This window comes from Octopus sinensis, linkage group LG21, assembly GCF_006345805.1.
Source record: "Octopus sinensis linkage group LG21, ASM634580v1, whole genome shotgun sequence".
Classification (NCBI taxonomy): Eukaryota; Metazoa; Mollusca; class Cephalopoda; order Octopoda; family Octopodidae; genus Octopus; species Octopus sinensis.
The window spans coordinates 4,657,147-4,675,893 of record NC_043017.1 but is presented as its reverse complement, the minus strand read 5'-3'; the positions used below and the strand labels follow the sequence as shown (position 1 = coordinate 4,675,893).

General features: G+C 39.9%; 1 protein-coding gene across 2 annotated transcripts in view; it reads right to left on the bottom strand.

The window, feature by feature from the left end:
• Window positions 1-1,929: 1,929 nt before the first annotated feature.
• The window catches only part of LOC115223019 (coiled-coil and C2 domain-containing protein 2A-like), a 49,448-nt gene continuing 32,630 nt past the window's right edge, over window positions 1,930-18,747 (bottom strand). For both annotated transcript variants that reach the window (XM_036511979.1, XM_029793446.2), the window contains exons 32-44: window positions 18,683-18,728; window positions 17,341-17,447; window positions 16,567-16,663; window positions 15,228-15,326; window positions 13,572-13,742; window positions 11,464-11,661; window positions 9,892-9,981; window positions 8,588-8,684; window positions 7,088-7,242; window positions 5,945-6,067; window positions 4,825-4,985; window positions 3,679-3,754; window positions 1,930-2,710 (exon numbers count right to left, since the gene is read on the bottom strand). In XM_036511979.1, coding sequence (XP_036367872.1) covers window positions 2,522-2,710; window positions 3,679-3,754; window positions 4,825-4,985; window positions 5,945-6,067; window positions 7,088-7,242; window positions 8,588-8,684; window positions 9,892-9,981; window positions 11,464-11,661; window positions 13,572-13,742; window positions 15,228-15,326; window positions 16,567-16,663; window positions 17,341-17,447; window positions 18,683-18,728 — 1,609 coding nt within the window. In that variant the 3' untranslated portion in view covers window positions 1,930-2,521. The remainder of the gene's footprint in view (window positions 2,711-3,678; window positions 3,755-4,824; window positions 4,986-5,944; window positions 6,068-7,087; window positions 7,243-8,587; window positions 8,685-9,891; window positions 9,982-11,463; window positions 11,662-13,571; window positions 13,743-15,227; window positions 15,327-16,566; window positions 16,664-17,340; window positions 17,448-18,682; window positions 18,729-18,747) is intronic.

Below are 18,747 nucleotides of genomic sequence, written 5' to 3'. Positions count from 1 at the left end.
AGCTGTAGAAACTCTGCCAGATCAGACTGGAGCCTGGTGCAGCCCCTGGCTTCCCAGACCCCGGTCGAACCATCCAACCCGTGCTAGCGTGGAAAACGGACGTTAAACGATGATGATGATGATGATGATGATGATGATGATGAAACAAGGGCCTGGGAACATATGCTTTTAACAGGAGTCTTTAATTTTACTAATCTTAGCTGGTCCGAGGATTATATCCAGCCTGGAACTAAGCAACTGAACAAAAGTCTTTCCCATACAACAAATCATTACCCGTCCAATTAGGGAAAAATAACATACTCGACTTTGTCTTTATTCACAATGTTCCTGGGTCACTGACCACAAACCTACATGCATTCTTTTATTGAAAATAATTTCTTTTACGATCCTTCACAAATTTGTTTCATACATTTGTTATCCGTATTTTATTATTAATATTGAATTTTTTTTAAATATTATTTTGCATTTAAAATATTTATTACAAGAATTTAAAAAAAAAATTAATATATTTAAAACAGAAAACAAACAGATGTTTTAAAACAAGAAAATCTTTTCTTTATTGACAGAAGTGTAAAAATATTTCATGGACGGATTTATTTTTTTAAAAATGTAAACAACACTATTTGATTCTTAATTACAATATATATAAGTGTATATGTATATCAGAGGTTCTCAACCAGGGTCTGAGTGACCCCTGGGGGTTGTATAAGATTTTGGGAGATCCACACAATCAAAATAGTAAACTGGGGACCTACAATAGTATTTTAAGGGTCCATGAAAAATGATTTTTTTTCTTTGGATGTATTTCTTGCTCGAAACAACTAGGTTCCCTTCTCTAATGTTTTACATAGTTCAACATGCCCCTCCCCCACCACCACCACCACCACTGAAACATGTTCCCTTAGAAAGTTCTATTGCAACCCTACACAAGTGAATGAGTGAAAAGCAAAATAGGAATTTTGAAAGAAATATCTATAAAACTAGTTTGAATGTCTATGGGGATCCAGCAGAATAAAACAGGTGTTCATAGGTAAAAAAAAAAACAGTTGAGAACCACTGATGTATGTATATAGGCACAAGAGGTGTAGTAAGATCACAGGTAGGCTGACAATTAATAAAGGCTTTGTATGTGGCAGGTACACAGGAGCAATTAGCAGCGGTCAGAGCCAAAAATATCAAACAGTCAGAGTCTGTTTGATATTTTAATGGTTCGTTGTGTTGCATTGATGAGATGTAAACTGAGCAGAGGAGCAGGGGTTCAAGTCTATAAATTTGGCTGAAATTCCCACTAAAGACACATTTATTGTTTTCTCTCCTCATCTTCTCATTTTGCAAAACAGTGTTTGAAACCTAAAAGACTTTTCCTTCTATTTTTCCTCAGCATAAACCTAATACACTGTTTGTTTGTCTTCTTATTTTGTCTTCAAATTTTCTTCATTTTTTCTGCCATATATACTTACATATATCAGGTGTGGCTGTGTGATAAAAAGTTTGCTTCCCACCCACAAAGTTTTGGGTTAAGTCCCACTGCGTAGCACCTAGGGCAAGTGCCTTCTACTATAGCCTCAGGCTGACCAAAGCTTTGAGAGCAGATTCAGTAGATAGAAACTGAAAGAAGCCCATCATATATACATCATCATCATCATCATCGTTTAGCGTCCGCTTTCCATGCTAGCATGGGTTGGACGGTTCAACTGGGGTCTGGGAAGCCAGAAGGCTGCACCAGGCCCAGTTTGACCTGGCAATGTCTCTACGGCTGGATGCCCTTCCTAACATCAACCACTCCGTGAATGTAGTGGGTGCTTTTTACGTGCCACCGGCACGGGTGCCAGATGAGTCTGGCAAACGGCCACGATCGATATGTGTGTGTGTGTGTGTTTGTCCACCATTACCACTTGACAATCAGAGTTGTTTTGTTTACATCCCCATAACTTAGTGGTTTGGCAAAAGTGACTGATAGAGTTATTGCCAGACTTAAAAAAACATAAGTACTGAGGTCAATTTGTTCAGTTAAACCTTTCAAGGTGGTGCCCCAGCATGGCTGCTTTCCAAAGTCTAAGGCAGGTAAAAGATTATAATACACCGTTATGTTCTGAGTTCAAATTCCGCCAAAGTCGACTTTGCCTTTCTTCCTTTCAGGGTCAATTAAATAAGTACCAGTTATGCACTGGGGTCAATATAATCGACTTAATCCATTTGTCTGTCCTTGTTTGTCCTCTCTGTGTTTAGCCCCTTGTGGGCAATAAAGAAATAGAAATGAATAATGTTCTGAATGCATCTATGTTATTTTACTGGTCCCAGTCTACTTAGCTGTCAAGAGCTACCACCCTATCAAGATATCATCTACAGCCAGACTACAGAAAAGGGAAACCCTGTGAAGCGTAGTTACCCAACGCTTGTCTATCCCTTACCACCAACAGCCTCTCAAACATCTCTCTTTAAACCATTACCACTACTACTACTACTAAGACCCCTTACCTTAACCCTTACTAACCTGTTCCACCCAATTATGGTTTGGTTTTTATCGCATTTTCACCAAGGCGGCAATGTATACCCAGACAGAGAGAATGTTATTAGGGTAAGGGTGGATGTAGACAGCGAGGGCAAACTCCACGTTGCTGGTGTCGTAGCTGTGTATTCCCATTTCGTAGATTGATTGGACGACGGACGGGATGTCTGTAAAGGACATATTGATGGGGGAGCCAGAGATCTGCAGAAAAAAAGAGAAGAAAAAAATAGAAGGGTCAGTTTCATAATAATAATAATATAATAATAATAATAATAATAATAATAATAGGGGTTTCAAATTTTGCCACAGGGGAGAAATTTTGGGGGAGGGTACGAATCGATTACATCGACCCCAGTGTTTCACTGGTACTTAATTTATCAACCCCGAAAGGATTAAAAGGCAAAGTCGACCTCAGCAGGATTTGAACTCAGAATGTAGTGACAGGCAATAAATATACCACTAAGCATTTCGTTCACACACACATACATGCATACATCTATTCTGTTATCTAATATTGATATTTAAAGCAGCGAGCTGGCAGGATCGTTAGCATGCTGAGCAAAATACTCAGGGACATTTTGGTCCAACTTCACATTGTGAATTCAAACTACAACAATAACGGCAACAATAATAATTAATTCTTTTATTAGCCTCAAGGGCTTACATAAAACAACATTAAAGGATATGCAACAACATAAAAGACAACACAAAACAATACAAAGGGTTTTCTGCATGTAAACAATATAAAACTCCCAAAAGGGGAACAGCAACAATAATAATAATTCATTCTTTTATTGGCCACAAGGGCTAAGATATATATACATAAATTGATATGACACAACATAAAAGACAACACAAAATGATCAAAGGGTTTAATGCATGTAAACAATAGAAAACAATGAAAGTTAAACAATAAATCCTTAAAAGCCACGGGTGCCTGATCAACAGGGCAAGAGCCCTTCTCCTTTTATTTCTTCACAGGTGTACGCTCAGAATTGGTCCTTTCACCCTGGTCGTTCTTCCAACATTCACCCACCTTTCAACAAACTTGCTAGAAGACAACACTTCCTTCTTCACCCTCAACTTCCTTTTCAAGTGAAACTTGAAAAAGTTGATGAGGGCTCAACCAACGAACAATAATAATAATAATGAAGGTACATTAAGCTTACCTTATAAGAAGACCAAGAATGTTCAATGTCTGTGATGTGTTCCTTAATGGTAATATTTGTACAATTTTCCTCCAACCTTCACATGAAAGAAATTATAACGGAGATTTAGAACATATTTTAAACAACGGTGGGGTATACAGACTGATTAGATCTCTCCTCCATATTTAACTGATAGATATTGAAGACAAGAGAGACCTCTACATGGTAGCAAGACCTGATAGAGTTAGCAGCTAAATCTCCCTAAGATTATATTTTTACTTCCTTAAAAAGAGAAAAAAGGTACACAGTCAATAACATTGTCCTAAAATAAGATGGTGGAGGTATATGACCAAGTGGTTAGGGTTTAGTATTAGTAATCATATGATTGTGGTTTCAATTCTCAGACCAGGCAGTGGGCTGTGTTCGCAAGTCTTAGAGTCAGGCTGGAGCTAAACAAATAATGGAAACTGGTACTTTAGTTGATTAGTTCCTCCCTCAGCAGTGACTGTTCCTGTCTTTTACACGATTACATTATCTGATGTGTCTTTCCATGTTGTTCTTTAACCCTTGGTCTGTAACACATTTGAACATAGGTGACCTGAGGCTCATCAATTAGACTGGTTTGCTTATGTCCAGTCCACTGCAGGACGAAACCAAGTTCTCTTCATCAACCATGACTGATGTGGAGGCAGTGAATTTGAGCTTGAGATCATACTGGGTTGATGAGCCCACTCTGCCACACTGGCTTCACATGGCTTAGTAGAAGGGGTGTAGTTTTTATCCTCTTAGCAAGGAGTAGTTAAGTTGATTACATTCAACCCCGGTGCTCAACCGGTACCTATTTTATCAACTTCAAAAGCACGGAAGGGTAAAGTCAACTCTGGCAGAATTTGAACTCAGAACATATTGATGGATGAAAATGCTACTATGCATTTCATCTGGTGTGCTAATGATTCTGCCAGCTCACTTGGCTTAACGGTAAATACAATTATCATCACAAACACCACCAAATCAAACACTAGAAGAAACCCCACCTCAAAAAAAAAAATAATCATCATACCTTTGCCACCGCCACCACCACCACCACTATACTATATCCCCACCAAAAGCTTATCACTAACGTCACCACACGGACACACACCAGAAGAATGATTGCAACCTCCTTACTTGGGCAGAATCTTCCGGATGATCATTGTGAAATAACGATTCCATCTCGTCAGGTGTTTCCTCCGCCAATCAGAAAATTTGTTCTTCAGGCATTTCTCGATCTTGTCTTGGAGTTCCTTCACATAGCTGTCATCTGTGTCAGTATAGTCTAGAGAGTCGACCTACAAGGAGAGAAGTGACAGTAGATAGATAGATTGATAGATAGATAGATAGATAGATACATAGATAGATAGATAGATAGATAGATAGATAGATAGACAGATAGATAGATAGATAGATAGATAGATACATAGATAGATAGATAGATAGATAGATAGATAGATAGATGATAGATAGATAGATAGATAGATAGATACATAGATAGATAGATAGATAGATAGATAGATAGATAGATACATAGATAGATAGATAGATAGATAGATAGATACATAGATAGATAGATAGATACATAGATAGATATAGATAGATAGATAGATAGATAGATAGATAGATACATAGATAGATACATAGATAGATACATAGATAGATACATAGATAGATTGACACACAGACAGATAGATAGATAGATTGATTGATAGATACAGGGAGAGAGGCAGGTATGTATGTAGACAAACAGATAGATAGATTAATTATTAGCAGGAGTGGCTGTGTGGTAAGTAGCTTGCTTACGAACCACATGGTTCCGGGTTCAGTCCCACTGTGTAGCACCTTGAGCAAGTGTCTTCTACTATATAGCCTCGGGCCTATCAAAGCCTTGTGAGTGGATTTGGTAGACGGAAACTGAAAAGAAGCCCATCATATATATATGTATATGTATATTTATGTATGTGCGTGTGTATATGTTTGTCCCCCCAACATCGCTTGAAAACCGATGTTGGTGTGCTTATGTCCCCGTAACTTAGCGGTTCGGCAAAAGAGACCAATAGAATAAGTACTGGGCATACAGAGAATAAGTCTCGGGGTCGATTTGCTCGACTAAAGGCAGTGCTCCAGCATGGCCGCAGTCAAATGACTGAAACAAGTAAAAGAGTAAAAAGAGTAAAGAGTAAATGAACATTTCTCATTGTCAGAGAGAGAGAGACGGACAGACAGACAGAGATAGAAATAAAGGAGGACTGACCTGTACTGAAGACAATCCAGGGTTTGGATAGTTGGAATGGAAAAACGGTTTCCAGCAAGATGCGTCATCAATGTTGAAACTCATGCGAGTGGGGTTGTCATACACCTGGACGTTGGCCCATATCTACAGAGCATCAGCAACAGTTATGGTATCATCATCATCATCAGCATCACAGTTTATGAAGAAAGAGAGAAGAAAAGAAAGAACCACTGAAACTCTTAAGACAACTTGTCTTCGTTGTTGCAGGAAGGCAAAAAAAAATAAAGAACGCTCTTACCTCAAGATGAGATTGAAACAGTGTATCCAGCTTCATCATCATCATCATCATCATCGTTTAACATCCGTTCTCCATGCTAGCATGGGTTGGACGGCTCGACCGGGGATCTGGGAAGCCAGGAGGCTGCACCAGGCTCCAATCTTGATCTGACAGAGTTTCTACAGCTGGATGCCCTTCCTAACGCCAACCACTCCGTGAGTGTAGTGGGTGCTTTTTACATGCCACCTGCACCAGCAGAACTTGACTGGTTGTGCCCACATGTGTACCCAACCCGACCTCTGGTGAGGAAACTGCTCTTCTTAAACAATCCCTTCCACATGTCTGTTACCCTCGATGTCCTGATGAAGAAAGAGGCCATTCGAATGCCTCGCTTCTGAATGTGATGCCACTTCCCTTTGCTTCCGGACCTGATGTCATTCTTCATTCCTCAACAATCATTATCATCATCGTCATTATTAGCAGCAGCAATAGTAGTACTGGTGGCCACTACCCCACCATCATGACTGCTACCACCAATAGCCATCACCATCACTACCACCACTGCTACCACCGTAACTAACAATACTACAAAGAAGTGACAATGGAGTGAAATGATGAGAGAAGTGATGACAATGGTTGAACAAAGATAACAGAGGAAATGGAGGAATGACGAATAAGGAGTGAGGTGGATGAGTGATGATAGATGAGGTCATGAAATAGACAGGTAAGATGAAGAACGAGAATGATACAGGTAAGACAGATGTAAGACAATGAAAGAGACAACGGATAGATAAGATGATAGAGATGACACACAGAGGTGAAATGATGAAAGCGATGACACATAGAAGAGAGACGATGAAAGAGGTGCAGTAGGAGTGTTTCCTTACATTTTTGTTGTTTATCACACAACCGAGGTTGTGCAAGGGGAGGTAACTTGTGTGAGTGTAGTAAAATCTACCGTCTTTGTAGTTCCACAGCAAACAGCTGCCATTTTCCTCCATCGTCAATACACATGACGTGACACCATTGGGAATACCACTGCCTGTAAAAGTTCATACAGACACAAAAAAAAATAAAAAATAAAAATAATAATAATAACAACAACAACAACAACGCTAAAAAAAATAAAGTTCATATAAACGCAAATAACAAAAACAAGCGTCCCCACTGATAAAAATAATTCTGTAAGCTTAGTAAATATATGAACTTGGAAAGTGAAATACAGAAGATGTGACATATTAAAGCAAAACCAGTTCCTGTTGTTGTAGGTGCTCTATGTACGATAAAAACGGATGTCAGAAACTTCTAGACAACATCCCAGGAGAACCATATCTCACAGAAATCCAAAAGATTGTGCTGACAAGTGCTGCCAACATCTTAGAAAAACTTTATCAATTTAAATGTTTCCGTTGTATTATACAAATGTATTTCTGTACTGTCCTCCTCACTTCTCCTCCCCAAGCTTTCAGTATATCTTAACATTTCTTAACCTTCACTTGCCCTAGGGTGCTGGGTGTATCCTGCCAAGTGATTGCATCAAACATGTTGCAGTACCAGGCAGTGGTTCTCATGGCTTCTGATCTTAACTGATTGGAAGTGTTATCATGTACATTGTTTTATCTTGGTATAAAAGATGGGTTACAGCAAATATTCTGCTCAATACCACAGATTTACTTGTCAGTTGCTTGACCATAACCAGTTGAGAATGTCCCTTAGTGGCTGACAATATGTGCTTCTCTGATCACGAGCAGAAGTAGTTAGGGAGCATCATAGCCATGTGTTGAGAGAAATTCTTTGGGGATTGGATAATTCACCTCTGGAAACATGGGTGTTTTGTTCAACATCCTTAAAGCAAATCTTATTCAGGGACCTTTTGAGTGGGATGGACTACTCAACCTGAACAAAATTCTAACTGGGCCCCACCTGCAAGGTCATGCACTGTTTATATTGATATGAGATCACCATGGGTGTTTTGTTCATTATCCTTAAACAACTCTTATTCAGGGACCTTTTGAGCTGGATGGGCTACTTGACCTGAAGAAAATTCTAACTGGGCCCCACCTGCATTGGGATGTATGTAATCAACTAGGAGCTGCACCCAAAATTGGGAGTTTTTACTTGTTACATTGTTTTTTCTGTTATCGAATGGTTACATGGACCTTTTCGGATTTTGCAAAACCCTTCGTATATCGTTTTGTGTTGTCCTTTAAAGTTTTGATTTACATTGGTCCTTGTGGCCAATAAAAAGAATTAATTATTATTATTATTATTACTATAATTATTTCTGTGAATTAGGGAAAGACAGAATGTAATGCATACACTGTGGGACACACGGACAGACATATATAGAAACAGATAGACACAGTGTGAAATGTAGACAGGCTTACCTAAACCAAAATAGGCTGTTTTGCCAAGTCCAAGGAAGTAGTTTGTCAACAGGATGCTGTGTTCGTCACTGTCTCCAGCCAACATCTGTAGGAATTGCTGTCATGGCAACAATAACATTAATAATCAACAATAATAATAACAGTAAATAATCTTTAATAGAGATACAAGTCAATGTATTTTATTGGAAAAGGTGGGTGTATCCTTTAAATCTACCCTGAAACACAACCAGTATTTTAATTAATCACCTGCGCTCATCCTAGAATAATCAAAGGTAAGACTGATAATGGAATGGGGAAGGCACTGTGCTGACAGAAACGTTATCACGCTGGGCAAACTGCTTAGCAGTATTACATCTGTCTTTACGTTCCGAGTTCAAATTCCGCCGAGGTCAACTTTACCTTTCATCCTTTCAGAGTCGATAAATTAAGCACCAGTGAAACACTGGGGTTGATATAATCAACTAGTCTCCACCCAACAGATTTGAGGCCTCGTGCCTCCAGTAGAAAGGATTACTTGAACAAATTACTGTTTTTTTATCAACCCTGAAATGATGAAAGGCAAAGTCAATCCTGCTGGAATTTCAGCTAAAAAAAAAAAAAACAGTCGGGGTTTACATTGAAATAATTATTGGTTTTAAATTTTGACACAAGGTCAGCAATTTTAGGTGAGGTGGTAAGTCGAATACATCAACCCCAGTGTTCATGTGGTACCTATTTTATCAAGTTGTACACCAGAATCCTTGTGATTAGGTCAGTGAGGTACCAGAACTGGGGACAAAATAATTGGAGGTAATAGACCATCAGTGCCATCATGCACCATCACAACTGTTGAAGGACTTAAAGGCGGCAAGCTGGCAGAAACGTTAGCACGCCGGGCGAAATGCATAGCCGTATTTCGTCTGCCGTTACGTTCTGAGTTCAAATTCCGGCGAAGTTGACTTTGCCTTTCATCCTTTCGGGGTTGATAAATTAAGTACCAGTTACGCACTTGGGTCAATATAATCGGCTTAATCCGTTTGTCTGTCCTTGTTTGTCCCCTCTGTGTTTAGCCCCTTGTGGGTAGTAAAGAAATAGGTATAGGACTTATCCTCAACTTATTCTGCTGGACTTTTATTAACTTCGCTGTAACTCTAATATGGGAGACAAAAGGAGTTGATAGAACTTGCACAAGTTGCTGCTTCAAGTTTTTGGAGAAAAAGGATAGCGCAATGTCCCTTTCACAGGGTCATTCAGAGGATGTTTTAACACACTACTCAACCATATACACACATGTCAAACATATGTATGAATTTGCATATACTTACATCACATGTAGTCCAGATATCACAACATTCTGGTAAAGCCCTGCATTCTGGCACATGTGGGATGAGGGACACATACTTGGCTACAGCTTGCTGTGGAAAGAAGCATGAACAGAAGTGATAAGAGAGAGAGAGAGAGAGAGGAGTTAGGATACAGATGATAGGGGCAAGAGGTATTTTATGGCAAAGGGGACAACTGTGTTTGTAACAAGACAAGAAAAAAATGGGGAAAACCCTTTACAAGGTCATCTGACTTGCTATAAATAGAAGCCAAATTACTCCCTTAACCTTTTTGTAACCAACCCGGCTGAAACCAGCTCTGGCTCTGAGTACAAATGTCTTGTTTTCATAAGTTTTGAATTAAAATCTTCCATTAAACCTTAGTCACAATTTATATTCCTAATACTAGCTTAATGATAACTAAGATATTTTAGTAAATTCTTTGTTAAATTTAAAGTAATTGAAAGAAACACAGAGCATCTCAAAATAAATATGGTAACGAAAGGGTTAAACATCCCTCTATCACATATTTATATCATCACCATTTAATGTTTGTTTTCCATAGCAGAATGGGTTGGACAGTTTGACAGGAGCTGGCAAGCTGAAGAGCTGCCTGGGCCCCATGCCTATTCTGGCAGGGTTTCTATGGCTGGACGCCCTTCCTAAAACCAACCAATGGAGCCCACATGGAAGAAAACTTTGTTTTCCAATAAACTCTGCTGACATCCTTATTTTGCATTTTTCTCTGAATTTTTAAAGCTGTAAAGGTAATTTATGGACACCCTCTGTGTGTGTGTATGCATGTATAAATAAATATATATATGAATAAACAAATACATACATATATATATATATATATACAAATACATATATATATATATAAATGAATATATAAGCATACATGCATACATATATATATATATAGGTTTGTGTATATGTATATGTCTGTTGTTTACATTATGTTCTATAACACAGCAGTTCATCAAGTAGTGATTAATATATTAACTATACAAGAATGAAATATGCGTTGTAGTTGACATAACCTCAAATTTTATCCAACCCATGCAAGCATGGAAAAGTGCACGTGTTAAAGTGTGGAAACGACAATGACGACACATACATTCGTACATGAACATACATACACACCAACAGACATATACATACACACTGACACACACCCACATGTACAGACACACACACAAGTGGGTGCTGAAAAGTTCCTGCCTTTAGGTAAAAGTAAATACAGGAGAATCAATTAATTATGATTTTATTCAATGAATTACCCTTTCAGATACAAACACTTATTGTGGTGGTCCTTCAGTTTTTCTAAGCCCTGTAAAAGAACTTGGAAGGCTGGGCCCTCAACCAGGCCTTTTGTGATGCCCTTAAAACCGGAACTTTTCAGTAGCCCTTCATACATACTCACATTACATATATACACGCTGATACACACATACACACAAATTACAGAAACTTCCTAAGAAAAAATAAAAATGATGAAGTGACTGAGAGTGAGGAAGAATAGGAGAGGTGAGAGGATAAAGTTGAGAGGTCAGAGGTGAAAGATCAACTCACAGCTGCAGCAATGCCAGTTTTACCATTGGTTATCTCCTTTGGGGGCAGGAGTGGCTTGAAGAAACGAGTGACAAACACTGCTTTACCCAGGATGTCCGTCACTGTGGTCTTGTATACCCTCTTGGGCCATTTGGCCTCCAGTTGGCGCTGCCAGACATCACAGTACTGCAGAAGTTTCTCATCTTCGTTGCTGTCAAACTAATAATAATAATAATATTAATATTAATATTAATAAGAAGAATAATAGTAATTTCGAATTATGGTACAAAAGTCAATAAATTTTAAGGGAAGGGCTAAGTTGGTTACATGACCCCAGTACTCAACTGGTACTTATTTTATTGACCCCATAAGGATGAAAGGCAAAGTCAACCTCAGCAGAATTTGAGCTCAGAACATGTAGACAGATGAAATGCTGCTAAGCATTTCACCCAGCATGCTAACAGTTCTGCCAGATCGCTGTCTTAATAATAATAATAATAATGATAATAATAATCCTTCTACTAAAGGCACAAGGCCTGAAATTTGGGGGAAGGGGTCGGTCGAAAAGATCGACCCCAGTATGTAACTAGTACTTAATTTATTGATCCCGAAGGATGAAAGGCAAAGTCAACCTCGGCGGAATTTGAACTCAGGACGTAACAGTAGACAAAATACCGCTAAGCATTTCGCCCAGAGTGCTAACGATTCGGCCAACTTGCCGCCTTACAAATAATAATAATAGTAATAATAATAATAATAATAATAATAATAATAATAATAGTAATAATAGTAATAATAATAATCTTTTCTTATTTTGGCACAATGCTAGCAATTTTGAGAAGAAAGGGAAATTGATGGCACCAATTCCAGGGCTCAACTGCTACTTATTTTATTGACCCTGAATGAATGAAAAGCAAAAGTTGTCCTCAGCAGCATTTGAACCCAGTATGTAAAGCCATACAAAATGCCACTTAGCATTTTTCCCGGCATGCTAACAATTCTGCCAGGTTCATTGTTGTAGAAGCAGTTCTTTCTGCTATAGGCAACAAAGCCTGAAACTTTGTCCGGGATGGGGGGTGGGGGTGCTAGTCGATTAAATTGACCCCAGTACTCTACCGGTACTTATTTTATCAACCCTAAAAGGATGACAGGCAAAGTCGGCCTTCGGGGAATTTAAACTCAGACCATAAAGATGGGCAAAAGGCCACCTAGCATTTTGTCCAGCATGCTAATGATTCAGCCAGCTTATTGTAGTAGTAGTAGTAGTAGTAGTAGTAGTAGTAGCAGTAGTAGCAGCAGCAGCAGCAGTAGTAGCAATGGTTTCGAATTTTGACATAAGGCCAGCCTCCAATCGTCTGTTGTGGCATAGTGTCTCTATGGCTGGATGCCCTTCCTAATGCCACTCTGGATAAAACCGGTCCTGAGCTTTGGCATTTTGGAACATAGAGGAAAAGACGGAATGGTCACTGCTTGAACATATTTGATGGTATGTGTGCTGGAAGAGGTCTGACCTGGAGCTAAACAATAACAAAAATAACACAAAAACCACATTATGTCTCCCCAACTCCCATCTCAGGTCCCACATTAACCCCTTTTTTTCGGTCTTTCTTTTGAAGAACAATATCCCCCTGGAATCCATTATATCTCATACAGTCTGTGATTTTCCTGAAGTTGTTGTGCTGACCTCTCTGGTCTGGGAGGGCCTCTGGAAGTCAATGTGTGCTGACCTCTCTGGTCTGGGAGGGCCTCTGGAAGTCAATGTGTGCTGACCTCTCTGGTCTGGGAGGGCCTCTGGAAGTCAATGTGTGCTGACCTCTCTGGTCTGGGAGGGCCTCTGGAAGTCAATGTGTGCTGACCTCTCTGGTCTGGGAGGGCCTCTGGAAGTCAATGTGTGCTGACCTCTCTGGTCTGGGATGGCCTCTGGAAGTCAATGTGTGCTGACCTCTCTGGTCTGGGAGGGCCTCTGGAAGTCAATGTGTGCTGACCTCTCTGGTCTGGGATGGCCTCTGGAAGTCAATGTGTGCTGACCTCTCTGGTCTGGGAGGGTCTCTGGAAGTCAATGTGTGCTACCCATTCATGCTGACATAATCATGAAATGTTAAGAGAGGAAATAAAAAAAAAGACTTTACCCTCTCCTTGAAGGGCTCTGGCGGAATAAGGGTTGGCTGTAAGGTGATGAACAGGGTGATGTAGGAATCGGTTAATGGCATCAATATAGAATCCATGTCTGTAGGGTGGTTCTTTGGTTGGCAATAGCCGAGAAGCAGAGGTGGGGTATTTATCTGTAGAGTTCCTTCAATCTGTTCAGGTGTGGTGGTCGGGTGGTTGGTTGTCCAGAAAGAGAGGGAAGAGGAAAAGGTGAATGAAACACACAAATAAACAATTATCATTAAAATTCCAATAATGTAAAAGAAGAAGAACTACATTAAAATCGTTATCTATATAATTTGCTTAACGTATGGTTATTGCTGAAAAGCCAAAGGCTGTAGTTTTTATCTGGGGAAAAAAAAAATCTATTTATAGACATATCATCATCATCATCACCATCATCATTTAATGTCCATTTTATATGCTGGCATGGGTTGGACAGTTTGACAGCAACTGGCAGGGCCAGAAGCCATACCAGGTTCCATAGCCTGTTTCAGCATGGTTTCTACAGCTGGGTACCCTTCCTAACACCAACCATTTCACAGAGTGTACTGGGTGCTTTTCATGTAGCACCAGCACCAGCTTTTTTAAAAAGTTGTTAAAAAGTAAAAAAAAATTTTTTAATAAAAACAGACTGGTTGGTCATGACTAGGACACATTTGTGTTCTAGTTGGATCTGTTGGATCAGAGCTGACAAAGAGGAAAAACAACACCAATAATTTCAAATTAGTAATAAAAATTTATTCTGTGTAGTAAGAATGTTTTGCTTCCCAACCACCTGGTTCCAGGTTGAGTCTCACCACATGGCACCTTGGGCAAGTGTCTTCTACTATAACCTCAGGCTGACAAAAGCCTTGTGAGTGGGCGTGGTAGACAAAAACTGAATGAAGCCCATTGTGTGTATGTGTGTGTGAGTGTGTGTGTGTGTGTGTATGTATGTATGAGTGTATGTATATATGTATGTGTTTCACTATAACCTTTTCATCATCCAACACAAGATCACCTCCTCCAGTGCCTCCTCCCCTCTTAAAAGTTTTTCTTTTTTGTCTTGCAAGGTACTTGGTGACCCTGTCAGTGCAGGTGCCACTTAAAAGCACCCAGTCCACACTGTAAAGTGGTTGGTGTTCAGAAGGGCATCCAGCTGTAAAATCCTTGCCAAAACTGACCTTGCTTGTGCTCATGCCACAAAAAAAGCACTAAGTCCACTCTGCTGAGTGGTTGGTGTTAGGAAGGGCATCCAGCTGTGAAAATCCTGCCAAAAACAGTCACAGAAGTCTGGTGGAGGCTTCTGCCTGGCTGGCTCTTGTGAAACTGTCCCACCCATGTTAGCATGGAAGGCGGACATTAAACAATGACGATGATGATGATGAATGTGTGTGTGTGTGCATCTTTGTGCCCCACCACCACTTGACAACAGGTGTTTGTTTACATCTCTCGGACTTAGTGGATTGGCAAAAAGAACCAATGGAATAAGTTCTAGGGTTAAAAAAAAATTTAAATAATTACTGGAGTCAATTTGTTTGACGAAAACCCTTGATGGCAGTGCTCCAGCATGGCCACAGGGTAATGCCTGAAACAAGTAAAAAAAGAAAAGAAAAGAATTGAGTAATTAATGATATTAATTAAGAATCACTTACTTTGCCGTTGTAGTAAATGGTAGAGAAAGGTATCTTGAGGGTGCCAAGCCATTTTTTCTCAACTCTTTGATGAATCTCTGTGTCTTGTTTTGTATCATCCTGAAGGGAGAGAGAGGGGGGAATGTTGTTAGTAAGGAGATGGAGAAAATGAGAAAGGACAGGGGGTATAAGGGGACACGGAAGAGAGATGAGGGACAGGCACAGTAAGAGAGATGAAGCGAATGAGAAAAGAAAGGGGAGAAAAGGAGAGAGGAGACACATGGGAGAGAAGGAGGACAGAAGAGACAGGGAGAGAGAAAATGGAGGAGGAGAGAAATGATGGACAGACACAGTAAGAGAAATGAAGTGAATGAGAGGAGAGAGGGGAGATAAGGGGACGGGAGAGAGATGAGGGACAGGCACAGTAAGAGAGATGAAGCGAATGAGAAAAGAGAGGGGAGAAAAGGAGAGAGGAGACACATGGGAGAGAAGGAGGACAGAAGAGACAGGAAAGAAAAGGGGACGGAAGGGAAGGGTGAAAATGGAAAAGAAGATGAGGGACAGGGAAGAAAAGGAGAGAGAAAATGGAGGAGGAGAGAGATGAAGTGAATGAGAGGAGAGAGGGGGGATAAGGGGACGGAAGAGAGATGAGGGATAGGCACAGTGAGAGAGATGAAGCGAATGAGAAAAGAGAGGGGAGAAAAGGAGAGAGAAGACACATGGGAGAGAAGGAGGTTAGAAGAGACAGGAAAGAAAAGGGGACGGAAGGGAAGGGTGAAAATGGAAAAGAAGATGAGGGACAGGGAAGAAAAAGAGATGGAAGAGACTAGGGAAGTAAGGGGACAAAAGAGACTGAGGAAGTAAGGGGAGAGAAGAGACTGGGGAAATAAGGGGACAGTAAAAACTGGGGAGATAAGGGGGCAAAAGAGACTGGGAAAGTAAGGGGACAAAAGACACTGAGGAAATAAGAGGACAGAAGAGTCTGGAGAAGTAAGGGGACAGAAGAAACTGGGGAAGTAAGGGGACAGAAGAAGCTGGAGAGATAAGGGGACAGAAGAGTCTGGGAAAGTAAAGGGACAGAAAAAACTGGGGAAGTAAGGGAACGGAAGAGATGGGGAGACAAGGGAATTGTAGAGAGAGGAAAACGTGGAACAAAAGTGAGATAAGGGATGAAGAGGCAGAGTAAATAGTGAAAAAAATGGGAGACAGATGAAAAGTGTGAAGACGAGAGAAGGAGTAAAGAATGAAGATGAAAGACAGAAGAAACAATGATGGAAGAATAGAGAAGAAGAAAAAGAACAGAATTAAAAGAAAGGTAGGAGAGTAAAGTGAGTGAGGGGATGCGAATTGAAAAGCCTACCTGAAGGATATTAACATGAACTTCATCAAATATTGTGAGACGAATAACATCGGTGACTGTCTGCAAGTTCTTGGGTGTCAAATTGTGATTTGATGTTCTGTGAAAATAGAATGTATATATATATATATACCGGAGTAAACACATAAATGTGAAACAAAGTGGAAAAAAGAGTATTCAAATACCAGAGGTAGAGTTATATGCTTTATTTTGTTATATTTCTGATATTATATATTCGGCGATTTTATAATAAGAGTTTTGACTATTATTTCAAGCAGGTTGACATACCTAGTATGTCCTTTGATTAATTTTAATCCCTCGGCTAATTAATGCTATTTTTTAGCCTGCTATCGCCTGCGTCATTGATTCTGTTATTATCATTTTTAAAATTGTTATATTGGATAATAATAGAATTAATGACACCTTCGTGAATTATATATTTATAAATATATATATTCTTCTACTTGTTTCACTCATTTGACTGCTGCCATGCTGGAGCACTGCCTTTAGTCGAGCAAATCAACCCCAGGACTTATTCATCCAAACAGCCACACCCAATCATTCCCGTATGAATAAGAGAAGTCGTACTTGGGACACCTGTGTCACAGGTCTGACCAGTCGTATCTGATCTGAGACTAAGTGACAACACACTAGATAATGTAGTCCAAGATAACCGTGGTCACGGCTGGAAACACCTTCGATAGATTTGCTCTGATGTGGGACTAAACAGCGACAACAACAACAACAACAACATTTAGCAAAGGGTCGTGAAAATACCTGAATGGAATGAGAAGTTCCTCGTTGAAACTGGGATTCGGGCCGTTTGCACAGTGAGTACGAACCGTAAATTTCTGGAAGCTGATTTCAACGAAGGGCTTGACAGGCTGAAATGATAGAAAGGGAGATAGGAGAATGGTGCTAAGATGCTGGAGAAACAACAACAACAACAACATCATCATCATCTTCATCTTTTTCTTCGTCTTCTTCTTCCTTAGCGTTTTCATTCTCTCTCCATGCATTCATTTCTTCAGCAAGACACTTGCTCCAGTCCTTCCATCTTTGTTTCTTACCCCTCAGTTCTATACCTCATTCAGTGGGGTGGGATCTTGTCTTGTGGGTACTTGGCAAACTCACCGGTGCTGGTGCCACATAAAAAAAGGTATCCAGTACACTCTGTATATATATATATAAATATACACACACACATACATATATATATATATATATATTCACATACATATATATATATGTGTGTGTGTGTGTGTATAAAGATATGAGCTTGCTCTGAAGACACATGTTTGGACAGGTTTTTACAATATGCCTCGTGTTTCAAACAGTCTTCAGTCTCTGAGCACAATGTCTATTCTATTTGAAAATCAGGATGCTCAACTACCAGCATCCCGATTCTCAAACAGAACAAACAGTTTGCTCAGAGCCCAACAATTGGCTGGAAACAACAAGGCATGTGATATAAACATGCCTAAATGCTTGTCTTCACAGTAAGAACCTATTGGTAGCTCACATCTTTATATATATAGTGAAGGCATGTAGCTCAGTGGTTAGGGTGTTCCGCTTACAGTCGTAAGGTCATAAGTTCGATTCCTGGCAGTGTATCATGTCCTTGAGCAAGACACTTTATTTCACGCTTCTCCAGTCCACTCAGCTGGCAAAAATAAGTTGTGCCCGTATTTCAAAGGGCCAGCCTTGTCATACTCTGTGTCATGCTGAATCTCCCTGAGAACTGCGTTAAGGGTACATGAGTCTGTGGAATACTCAGCCACTGGCACATTAATTCCACGAGCAGGCTGTTCTGTTAACTGTATCAACTGGAATCCTTGTTGTCTTAACAGATGGAGAGCCAGGCCATATATATACACATACAGCAGAGAGAGAGAGAGAGAGAGAAGGAAAGACTGACATAGAGAAAGAGAGAGAAAGAGAGAGAGACAGAGAGAGAGACAGAGAGAGAGAGAGAGAGAGAAAGAGACAGAGAGAGAGAAAGAAAGAGAAGGAAAGACTGACATAGAGAAAGAGAGAGAAAGAGAGAGAGAGACAGACAGACAGACAGACAGAGAAAGAAAGAGAGGGAAAGACTGACATAGAGAAAGAAAGAACTTACCTCTTCAATGGTGGATTGAAACTGACTGTCCATGGAAATTTCAGATCTGAAGAAATATGGCAAAA